The sequence below is a fragment of the Lissotriton helveticus genome, chromosome 11, assembly GCF_964261635.1.
Source record: "Lissotriton helveticus chromosome 11, aLisHel1.1, whole genome shotgun sequence".
NCBI classification, from domain to species: Eukaryota; Metazoa; Chordata; class Amphibia; order Caudata; family Salamandridae; genus Lissotriton; species Lissotriton helveticus.
Genome location: NC_136072.1, coordinates 988,390,862 through 988,403,398, shown reverse-complemented (window position 1 = coordinate 988,403,398; position 12,537 = coordinate 988,390,862). Strand labels below are relative to the sequence as shown.

At 44.3% G+C, this 12,537-nt stretch overlaps 1 protein-coding gene across 4 annotated transcripts in view; it reads left to right on the top strand.

Moving 5' to 3' along the window:
- The window catches only part of TCHP (trichoplein keratin filament binding), a 443,788-nt gene that overhangs the window by 371,597 nt on the left and 59,654 nt on the right, over positions 1 to 12,537 (top strand). For all 4 annotated transcript variants that reach the window (XM_078667348.1, XM_078667345.1, XM_078667346.1 and 1 more), the window contains exon 12: positions 2,804 to 2,947. In XM_078667348.1, the coding sequence (XP_078523474.1) occupies positions 2,804 to 2,947 (144 nt within the window). The remainder of the gene's footprint in view (positions 1 to 2,803; positions 2,948 to 12,537) is intronic.

Genomic DNA, 12,537 nt, shown 5'->3' with positions numbered 1-12,537 from the left:
TGAGATATACGAGAGTTATTTTAATATGACCAAGAACCTTCTTCCAGAAAGGTTGTATAACAACACAGGACCACCATATGTGTATAAAGAATATGACAGCTTGATCACATGTCCAGCAACTTATGGATTCTTTGAGAAACATGCACCCTAGTCTTACCAGCATCAGCCGAAACAACATATTTCAAAACCTGATTCCTGATGGTGTATGCTTTGGTGTATTTTAGGGATATCACGCCATAGCTGTGCCTAAGCTTATCCGGCAAGTCTCTATCAGTTTCCCAATGGGCCTATAAGGGATGCTTGGTAATGGGCTTGGACTTCTGAGGGTTGCAAAGGAGAAGAGGCCTTTTGTACCTTCAAAGGCACAAACCAGTTTTCCAAAAGGCATAGGAGGCCTCATAGCAGCCAACTAAAGAGAGCGAGGGGTGTTCGGTGATAGGAATGTGGTGAGCACTATTTTAATTGCCACTTGGTTTTAGCAGTGATGGCAGTATATGCACCGCTGGGCCTTATGTGTCATGGGAGCCAAGCCAGATCCAACAGCAGCTGTGTAGCTGCCTCCCTATCCAATATGTAACCTTGTGTTTTTCCAATCACCACCTACTCTGAAATAAAGCACAGATGTTCTGTTGTGTAAAAGTCCAAGAGATTCGGACAGAAAAGCTACCTCTCTTGCTAAGGAACATAAGAAATGTAGTTGGGATTTTTCCCTCCTCATATAAATTCCCCTAATTTGTTCTGTAAATTATTATTTTCTGCGGTGTATATGAGGGTTAGAAGGGATTGAAATAAGTAGAGTATCTTGGGCAGGATGTTTATTTTAATACATCCTTACCAAGAAAGATAAAGGGGGTGCCCTCTTCTGATGTCCTCCAGAATATTTTTCTGACATTCAGGTTCGTTAGCTTGGGTCCAACTATTAAAGTGACTTGTAATATTGAGACCATCATATCTAATAGAGTGGGAGGCCTTTTTGAAAGGGGACCTGTGCCTGTAACTGGGGGAGCATATGGCTAGGTATTATAAGATTTAGTACTCATGATTTCTTGTTTTTAACTTTTAAACCAGAAGCCCATTCGAAGCCATTGAGGTCTACTAACTCAGTGAGAGATCTCATGGGATCTGTTAGTGTGAGTAACAGGTCATCAACACATATATTCACCTTATACTGGAGCCTCACCCCGCCAAAAATGTGATGCCTGCCATTCTTGGTGAGTTCCAGTTTCTAATTACCAGTGGCTCCACCACAAGAGCGTTGATAGAGGACATCCTTGCCTGGTTCCCCTTGCAAGCAAGAAGGGATGAGGGTGTTGGTCATTTATTCACAGTTGTGCTCTGGGGGACATATGCCTCCATTATAGGAGCCCAGATTTTGGGCAGTTAGCGAAGTACTGGAAATCATAGTTCTGCCTTGAGAGAGGAGAGAAAAGTAAAGAAGCCAGAAGGCTTAACTGAGCAATGAGGAATGTGTGGAGCAGATTAAGAGGAAAACCTATATACATGCAAAAGCATATCGAAACGAACATGGCTCACCTTCATTTCCAAGTTTTGAGAAAGGAAAGGACTACAAGAATCAAAATGAAAGTGTGAAAACCGAGACTAGAGTAAAAAATGAAGCAGGGTTTCAAACTTCAGCAAGTGTTCTGTAGTGACAGGGCAGAAACAAAGCAGAAAGCCACGTGGCCATCAAGATCACCACCTGGTTTCAAGATCAGTCTGGATGGTTTTATTCCTTTTATAGCACCGTTTTATTCTTTTAGAAAGGCCTTATATTGCTGCAAGATGAAAGCACTACATATACTTTGTCCTCCTTTATGGATAATGCTGCAGGGATGCAATTGATTACTGTTGAGGCACACTAAGGAATAGCTAGAAACGAATGTCAGTCTAGAGAAGGCACTCTAACTCTAAATGCACGATAAAGGGAAAGACTTTATGTGTAGACCTGTAGGTAAATTAAGGTACTTCAGTACAATGGGAATCCTAAAAGCATGGGAGGGCTTGGACATGGTAGTAGTCACATGCAAATTCCCAGTCCTTCAAAGTTACTTTATTTCCAACTGCCATTACCAGATCACTAAATAAATTAAGCCTGGGCTCAGCCTGAGAGCATGTCCAGATTGAAGTGGACCCTCCTAAGAATTGCTTCCAACCATTCATCAGCATGTGTAATAATCATTCTTACTCATGGTTATGGCAGACTCAACAATCATTGCAATCTTGAAATGAGGTGATGTATCAACCTTCACACCTTTAAAGATAGTAAAAACACTTCAGTTTACTTTAGGCTTTTGTAGGCTTTTTTTTAGGACCCTCAAACTCAAGATATCTTATCGTTTTACTTAGCATCCAACTCTAAAGATTGTATTAACAGTAGATAACCAGCACTAGAGGGAAGATTTTTTTTTTAAATTGTTATACTTACAAGAGCTGTTCATTATTTCGTTCAATCTAATTTCTATTTTTGTAGTTACCTGCACCATTGTGAGGGCAATTAACCCCTTTTACTGCCAGGAAGGATGCAAATTTTCATCGCGGAGGCTATGTTTTTTGTTTGTTTGATTTTTTAAAGGCTCGAGATCACAAAAACAAGTTAACTCCTTCCTGATTTAGGGCAGTGTACTCAAGCCCTAAAGCATAAATGTCCGCCAACTTTGCCCTGTACAGACGGCTAAATGACAGTGTAAGAGATACTAATGTAATGCCAAGAAAAGTCCATTCATTGCTTTTCCATTTTAGTCTATGCTGTGCTTTTGCCGTGTGATAGATATCTAACTTTCATTTTATTTTAAATAATTGTTAGATTACTGAACGCTATCTACGAGAGCAAGAGGCACTCCTCCGTCAAAAAGAGGAAGAGAAAGAAGAGAGGTTAGCTGAACATCAGTATGAAGACTTAGTCCAGCAAGAGGCTGAACTAATGACTCAGCGAGGATACCAACACAAGGTATTTATGTATAAAATGTAGCACTCCAAGAAAAAAGTCTAAACACTGTTAACTTACATATTCTTAGTTAACTTATTTTACAGTATGTGATTGGCTGTTATGGTATTTGTGTCCTTGCACTACCGACCATGAGTACAATAAGAAGTTGCAACATTTTAAAGTTATGTAAACTATACCTCTTATTTGGTATTCAAGAAAACTCATTTGAGCACTTGCATCCTGCCATGCAGTATTGGATTTTGTTTTTCTACTTGGTCCTTAGCGGTGGGCAAGGCTGTCAGTTGATTCCTACCAAGACAGTATTGCTCTCAAACTCCAAATTGGAGGTCACATTCCTAATAAGCTGAAACTGCCTTATTTAAGAGACATGCTAGGCAATGGAATGGACTCCCATCACAAAGACGTGCATAGGGTCAGTGGTCGTTTTATCATTTTGTCATGTGCTTCCACCTTCTCACGAGGATCTATTATCCAAAGAAACCCAGTACTTCTTAGTGAGACAAAAGCTTAATAAGTATAGGTAAGAGGGATCATGTAATTGGTGGAGTACCTGAGCTGGCTATGTCTGTAGGTACCGGTAAGATGATCAGCTACTCCTTTTCCTGGACCTTCTACCAGAGGGAATCTTTGGATGTGTGCACTTGTGATTGCTCCCTGAAGAAAAATACCTCAGCTATAAGGCATGGACTTCTGTGGTACCCTAAATGACTTGTTCGCTCCCGATATTGTCTGACTGGTACAACAGAGTGTGTTCCTGCCTCAAAATTACTACAGAGCATACCTACTGCATTCTGGATTTAGCCAAACCTTTTCAGTCAAATTACCGGAAGAGATAGAGAAGTTTGTCTCTAAATTCCTCAAATTGTGGGTAAAGAGTATCTTCTCCCAGAGTCCGAGTACCAGTTAATACATTCTATAGATCTCTGAGAATGTTGCTTTGTACAGGATGACCCCAAATCAAACATTCCTTCTCTGACCTACATAAAGCATGCCTCAAAGGATTATAGAATAAAGCATGAAAACCTAAGTTGGATACTGCTTTGGGCCATGCCCTGCTCCACGTAAGCTCTTATTTGGCATGTAAAGACACAAAGGGTGAGGGGGTGAGAAGAGCATGTGTCTCTCCAGAATGGCCACCTTTCCTCTCGGCTACGGCTTGGCTCTCCTTGCTCGAGCCATGTTTCTGTTTCAGTGCTGTAGTGAATTTAGTCACTGGAGAGTACATACTGTGGGAAAGCTGTGGGTGACTTCCTTGAAATGTGTAAAACTGGTATGATGTCAGATTTGATTGTGCAGAAACCAAGGAAACTGGGTTCCTCTCCACGGTTTCAGGCTAGGCAAAAGTTAAGTTGAAAGAGCATATTTTGGACCAACGCCAAATATTCTCCTTCACGAGCTGCTATTTATAGAATCCTCCAATATGTTAAGCTGAGTTCATGTTGAAGGTGGAGGATGCTCTGGTAAATTTTGTGGAGCATGCATCTCCAGTAGGATGTACACCAATGTCTTTTTTAAACCAATTTATTATGATTTCTCAGAATGTATGAGTGCAAAGCATCATGCCTTGATTCTTCCTCGAGTTCCTCGTTCATGTTGCTCAGATGTCATCTTCAGCGCTATTGAAGGAAATTTTAAAAACACCTTTGAGGGATGGAGTGAGACCTTCCTCATGCAATCTCCGAAACACACATGCCTTTCAGTACAGCAGAACATTCCTTGCAGATGTCTTTGGACTCCAGGGCTCTGCTCTTTTCAGGAAAGTGGTCAACATCTTAGTCACCTGGCCATTATTCTTTGCCAGGAGCCTTTCCTTCCTCCACTTCAAGGAAATGTTCAGATCCTTGCAGAAAATACCACTGCAGTCTACCACAGGCAACTGAACAAAATGGGTGGAACTGCTTTCAGACATGCTTTGCAACTCAACATTTCTGATTTAGGAGCAGTGCCTGCCGAACAGCAATCTTCCTGTGTGTGTCAAGCAGAACTTCTCGGCAGGTTAGAAGGATCTAGAGAGTAGCTTCATGATCTGAGTATTTCTGTGGATTTGTCTATAAGGCACAGATTGCACTGCCCAGGCCTGGAATTTGTATCCCATTTGGGAATAAGTAAGAGGCCTTAAAAGATGTTCTTCTGCTGGATTAGTTAGGAAATTATTTAAGCTTTTCCTCCATACCCCAGGTTTCATCTGCCTCTTTTTTTATTTTTAGGGGATCCTTACACTCCTTGCTCCTTCTAATAGCCTTGCGAAATATGGTTTGTAGAACAACTTCTTCACTAAGACAACAACAATTAGTTATTTCCACAGGTTCTAAACCTGCTTATTGAGCAGAGGAACTTGATTAATCACACCTCGACTACTGAGCTTGAAGTCGTGCTTCCTGAAAAAAATGTCTAAGCACATTTAGACTTGTTAGAAGAAAAACTAGTCATTGTGTGTGAGGGTAGATAGAAAAAACGATTTCAGGAGCATTCAAATTTACTTGAGGATCCTGTGGGGGATTTAGTATCCTTCACATCCTTTTTAGCCTAAGAACAAAGATGGTGGAAGGAACTCAATCCATATACAGGGAATGTGAAGGAACTCTTTCCATATTCAGAGAAGTACTTTCTCCTAGATCCAACAAACCTATAGCTCCACTTGAATATTGCATACATTAAACATTACTCATTGTTTGTGTGGCAGAAAGATGCAGCAGGATCCACTTACAGCAAATCTCATATCCCACTGATAACTTATCACACCAAGTTCAAAAGAGCTACCTCGTCTGAACATAGCAACCTTGTTTGTGGAACAGCTAGCTCTCCAGAGCCAGAAGAAAACTAGCTATGCTGATGTCTTCTTGTGTCTTCAGTCTTTAACCTGATTGAAACTGTGAGCATCTAATCAGTAGACATGGTCCTAACTTGGTTTACAAACCACATTGTTCACTCCGTGTGATCCCTTTGTACCTGAGGGGAAAGCACTACCCTAGACATCCCCTACCTCATCAGACCTACTTAACTATCTGCCTCTAGAGACTACCCACAATAAAGTATTTCAACATTCCGAGCAAATCCCTGTTAGCATTCCACCAGCTGGCCACCATTACATTGGCAGACTGGTGGTGGACCTATGTCCCCCCAGGACTATTGTCCTCACATTCAACAGCTTTCTACCCAACCCTGCTGTCCCATCTTAGGTTGTAAGAGTTGGATATCTCTGGCCAGCCAATAAGACCTCAGTCGAGTTAACCCTCAAGGAGAATGGCCCCACCCAAATAGTATTTTGGAGGGGTGCGGAGATCCCCGCCTCCGCTTAGCCTGGGTGACCACTGCTCCTCCCCCAGCAATGGAGCATGCAGATTCCAGTACCTGGGCATTTGTGGTCCAGAGTTGAGCGCTGCCGGATCTTTACTTGTTTTTCTCTGACTGGGCTTTTGCGACGTTGTTTTAGCTGGGCTGTCTGGAGGCGGTCTCAAAGCACGGCTTGCAGCTCACAGCTGAGGGCTCATTACGTGGTGAGATTAGGATCTGAAGACGCGGTCGGACCGCCGTGTCTGATTCAGGAGGCTGGCAGAACGTCGGTACGAGGCAGGCAAGGCGATGCTGGGTGTTTGGTGCTGGTGACAAAGCCTTGGCCTCTGACACCTGGAATCTGGCAACAGGACAATTTCAATGGAAGATGAGAGGTGAGACAGCAATCAACATTTCAAGTCAAGTTTGCTAGCTGAAAGGACATGGGGCAGTCTGCATAATTATCATATTCAGAGGGGGGCGTAGGGTATCAGAAGCAGCAGTAAGCTGCAGAAACAACAGCTTTCTCTCTTCAAGGGCCAGGCTCGTCGCGAGTAAAGCAAGATTTGTGCTTACTAATTGGGACTTTGCATACTTGGCAAACAGGTCCTAGAAGTCAAGGAAAGATGGGGAAACATCTTAAACAGACAAATGCAATTGCTAAAATCGACTCTGCAGTAGGGCTTAAAGGCAAAACTCGTTCAGCTCAAGCAAAAGCGGCATCATCAGTGGCCAGAGCAGAGAATACTTTAAACTGGCCGGGCATGAACTTTAACTTTGAGAGCTCTGAAGAAGAGCCACCTGAGCCCCTTATAGGAGAGGAGGATCCTGCTGTTCCAAAACAAATAGGTGGTTTCACTGTTGGAAGAAAGGAGCCTTCCAGCGAGTCTGCAACTGCGATAAATAAGGGCGAGATAAAAAGTTTGGAGGACTTTCCATTATTTCTTTAAAAAGCATCGCAGCCAGCCTTAGCCAAGTCTATGGTAGATCTGCGGCAATCAAACATGGCGCCAAGAGGAGCATCAGAAGCAGCGCCTTCCAGACCTTCGCAGACTCTGATTACATCTCCCCGGGCCCTGGCACCTTCTGTAGTCACTCTTACTTTTCAAAGACCGGCCAGCCAGTACACTTCCAGTTGAGTTCACCAACATCATTAGTACAGAGCGGGGCTCCTGTCTGCCCTCCCTTCTAAGACATCTTAGAACAGCAGTCGGAGGCTCAGGCACAGCCTCAGGCATCGCCTCAGACGCCTAGTAAGGGTGGTTCAGAACCGCCATGCCAGCCAGGTAGCAATCAGAAACAGGATGGAAAATCTCAACAGGACAAGTCTGAATCACTAACCGTAGACCATGTGGAATCTCATATTGGATGAGGGAGGTGTTGCCGCTATCATTCATAAAGACCATACGTTCACCACCTTACCTCCTCTAGACTTACCTGATACGGAAAACTTAGTCATCAAATCTGACACCGATACTGGCACCATGGCGCTAGCATTGATCTATCGACCACCTACATCTATGCCTTCCTTCCCAGCCTCTCTGACTGAGCAAATAGCAGGTCTAGTCGTCGACTACGACAAGGTCATGGTTATAGGGGATTTCAATTACTGGTACAATAACCTGGAAGCTGGACCCCACGCCACAGAACTTTTTGAACTCCTCTCTAACTTAAATTTCCACCAACACGTTTTGACCCCCACCCATGAAAAGGGACATATCTTAGACCACATCTGGTCTCACAACATCTCTACCTCTTGTCCCACGGCCTCACCATGTATATGGTCAGACCACCACCTATTGCAATTCTCTATCACCACCCAGGGTCACCCTAAAAGCCAAGCGCCCTTGGGGGGGTCAGCCAGGAAATGGAGATCCCTAAACCTCCAAGACTTTCTCTCCACCCTGACCATCTCCATCCCTACCCAGGGAATAGACATCAATTTGATGGACAAAGCACACGCCGAGTGGCTCCGCTCCGCTAGCAACGAACACGCTCCCCTCACCAAGCTCTCCCGCGCCCGTCGTATGGACGCCCACAGATGGTTTTCCGCTGACTTAAAAAAGCAGAAACTAGAACTCCGCCAGCTAGAGAGGAAGTGGAGACATGGCTACCATGCCATAGATAGAGCATCATACAAGACAGCCCGCAAAAACTATAAGAATTCTATCTTATCTGTCAAAGCAACTTTTTTCTCAGACAAAATCTCGAACGCCAATAACAAATCAAGGGAAATTTTCAGAGTCGTAAATGACCTTTGCAATGACTCCAGAACCTCTCCCTCTCAACCTGCATCACAAATGATGTGCAATCGACTCAACGACTTCTTCAAGGAAAAGATTGACACCATAAAAAACAGCATCCAAACCAACCATGCTGTAGTAGACTACTCGGATATCAGTAGGAATTCTAATACCCTTCAGGATATCCCTCCCATTGACCCACCTAAATTACTGGAATTAATGAACCGAGTAAAATCGGGTTCACCTAATGATCCTTGCCCCCCGCATATACTGAAGGAAGTCTATGCCGCACTCCCCCTGGGCATACTCCCCATTTTGAACACCTCTCTATCACAAGGAATAGTACCCAACTCCTTTAAAAATGCCACTCTGGTCCCTCTAATCAAGAAACCAGGTGCCGATCCATCTAACCTGTCTAACTACCGCCCCATTTCCCTTCTCCCCTATGACGCAAAGCTGCTGGAAGCCTATGTAACCAGTTGCTTATCTAATTTTATTGAAACATCAGATTATCTGGAACCCAACCAAGCGGGATTCCGCCAGGCACACTCCACCGAAGCGGTGATCCTCGCCGTGCAGAACACTCTAAGGACCAACGCCGACAAGGGAATTCATCAAGCCCTCGTACTTCTTTACCTATCGGCCGCGTTCGACACGGTGGACCATACTATTCTATTACACCGTGTCGAACAAGCCGGCCTTAGCGGCACGGCTCTCGCTTGGATTAAGTCCTTCTTGACGGACAGATTCCAGGCTGTCAAATTGGAGAACTTCACAGCCCCCACACTCCCAACCACTTGCGGTGTCCCACAGGGCTCCTCACTGTCTCCCCTCCTTTTTAACTTAAACCTTAAACCCCTACTGCACTCTCTGAAAAACAGGAAAGTCATTATTTACAACTATGCAGACGATCTGCAGCTGGTATTCCCCCTCAACTCCCCGGACTCTGTCGAGGAACTTCAAAAGACCATGCTGCACATCCAGAGCTGGATGGATCAGAATCATCTTAAGCTGAATCCAGGAAAAACTGAGTTGGTACTCCCTAGCAACAGCGCACTCAGTTGGGGCCCCCACTTCTGGCCATCCTCAATGGGCACTCCCCCATCTCCCTCCCAGTCAGCTAAAAGCCTTGGGGTCACTCTCAGCGCCGACCTCTCACTGAAAACTCAGGCTGGTACAGTGATCTCTTCCTGCTTTTTTCAGTTAAGAAAGATAAAAAAAATCGCCCACCTGCTGACCCATTCTGCTCTTATCCAGGTAGTACTCGCACTGGTTCTCTCGCGATTAGATTTTTCCAACTCTATCTACCTGGGCCTCCCCCTCACCATCGCTAAACGCCTGCAGATTGTGCAAAATCAAGCGGCCAGACTAATATTCAAGAGCAATCGCAGGAAGTCAGCCAAACCTTTGCTGGCCTCCCTGCATTGGCTCCCCATCACTCATCGGATCACCTTTAAGACAGGCTGCATAATTTTCAAGGCTCTCCATGGAAAAAGCCCTAGGTTCATCAACCAACTTATAAACAAACATGAACCGACCCGCGATCTTCGCTCTGCCCACTTATCCCTCCTCACGGGGCCGTCATTTAAAAAAAAACGACTTGGCGGATCCTGTTTCGCATACCTCACCCCAAAAACCTGGAACTCACTGCCCTTACCTATCCGTAACTGCACCAAGCTGACAGAGTTTAGAAGAGCATTGAAGACCTGGCTATTCATACAAGCGTACGGTTAGAGCACTATTCCATCTGCCCTTTACTTACCATCTACCATCTGGTTCCTTCAGCGCCATGAAACCCCTGGGTGACCGTGCGCTCAACAAATTTCGTATAAGATAAGAGATAAGAGAAATTAAGAAATCTCAGGAGAATGCGATAGCTGCCTTACACCAGCGACTAGGGAAAATTGAAGAAGCAGTGGCTCGTATCCCGGAAAGAATGCAAGAAACCGAATCTAGGATTGCCTTGTTAGAGGATCAAATGAACTCCATGCTCCGGACAGTAAACGAGGCAGTGAAGGAAAAAGTAGTTCTCAAGAACAAACTTGTGGAACCACTCTCGCCGATCGAACCTTCGCATTGTTGGGGGACCCGAGGGAAGTGAGGGAGCAAACATTCTCTAATGGGTTGAATCATTTATTAAACAAAAGGTTTTACCTGAATTTACTTGAGACTGAACGATAACAGGGGCACATTGTGTTCCCTCCCATCCCTTACCCAATCCCAAGTTTCCACGTACTATCTTGACAAACTTTGCAGAATTCTGCATTAAAGAAAAAATTCTGGCGAAGGCAATGCAGCAGAGACAGTTTTCTATCAATGAAGGGTCTAAATGCTGGATTTTTGCGGATATGTCTGTGGTAGCCGCACGCAGATGCAAAGAGTTTGTGAAACTTTTATATCTCTTTAAAGCCCAAGGTGCGCAGGCATCTATCGCGCAGCAATCTAAGCACAGAGTTCTAGTGAGTGGGAAATTCCACATGTTCTCAAGTGTAGAAGAAGCCCAGGAATTATTGAAAGAGATCTCTTCTTCAAAATGAATTTGTGGTTAATCTGATGTTTAGGGTCTTCATTGTTGGGCGGGGGCGGGTTGCCCAGGGTGCAGGTCCAGGGCACCCCACGGTGTAGTAGGTAGGTGAGATGTGCTTAGCGGGGTCCAACACATTTCTTGGGGTAGGGATCCACGGGGTTGGGGTGGTAGGGTTTAGGTTTATGGCAACAAAAAGAGCAACAGCAAAAGGGACTTAGATGAGGCAAATAGGGGTTAGAACCCAAATGATCATTGTAACTACTTGAAATATAATTATGGCTAGAAGTTGTCGTATTATGTCGGTACATGTGAATGGTATGTTGAACAGACAAAAATATGTAGGGCTTATAAGATGGTTGACCTCTTTTACGCCTCAAGTCCACTTTCTCCAAGAAACCCAACTGAAAACGAATTCACCAAAGCTTTTTTATCCCTGGAGCTTTCTCAAAGGCTTGTTTTGCCTCAGCCGGGGTGGCAATGACCGGGGTAACTATTTATTTTTGTAGCAGTATTTCCTGGGAATTTGTCCAAGTCCAGAGAGCTCCTCAGGGAAGATGGTTATGAGTTATGGTTAAGATGAACAGGAATATATTACATTTCATTTACTATTATGGTCCAATTATGGATGATCCCTTGGTATTGTCGACGCTACATGAACTTCTTAGAGGGGTCCCCGGTCAGATTATTCTGGAAGGGGATTTTAATTACATCCAAGAGCTGAGAGAGGACAACTCTAATGAAAACAAGAAACAACTGAAGCCAAAGACTAAAAAAGTCTCTGAGGCCTTACTTCAAGATTTCCAGTGAATCGATTCAAGGCGTAAAGTCAGTCCGGGAACTCGCGATTATACCTGCTCCTCTCTCCTATTTCAGACAGCATCGTGTATAGATTTTTTCTTAACATCGCGATCCCTGAACCTCGTAGAGGCAGAAATTGGGGCCAATGCATTCTTGGACCACTCTTTTTTGTCAGGCTAGATTTAGAAATAGAGGATGGGAGGAGGACGAGGTCCAGGTGGCAGATGGACCGCCTCCTTCTCCAGGATCTTCAATGGATAGAAGGACTAAGAGAGTGGATACTTGATTATTTCAAAATAAATGAGGGGACGGCAGAACCATTCTCAGTATGGAATGGATTTAAGGTGGCTGTTCTGGGACAAATGATTGCCTTTTCAGCTGCACAGTCGAAAACTCGACGCAGGAAAATAACAGAACTACAGCAATCTATTGAAAGAGCCTCAAGTCAGAAAAACTCTCCTCTACGGGGTCAGCTTGAAAAGGCTAAGAAGGCGCTAAGGGATTCTTTTGTGGCAGAATAAATCAATATCTCACGGACCCAATCAACAACGTGTTTATGAGGAATGCCAAATGGTGGGTAAATTATTAGCTGGCTCTACTAAGACGCAACAGGAAGCGGTGCTAATTACAGAGGTCATAGTTCCAAAGACCAGATTAGCGGTGACCGAGAGGAAGGGGATTGCCTGTGTTTTTGCTGAACACTATCAGCAGCTTTACACTACTAAATATGCGGTTAGCCAGGGTGGGAT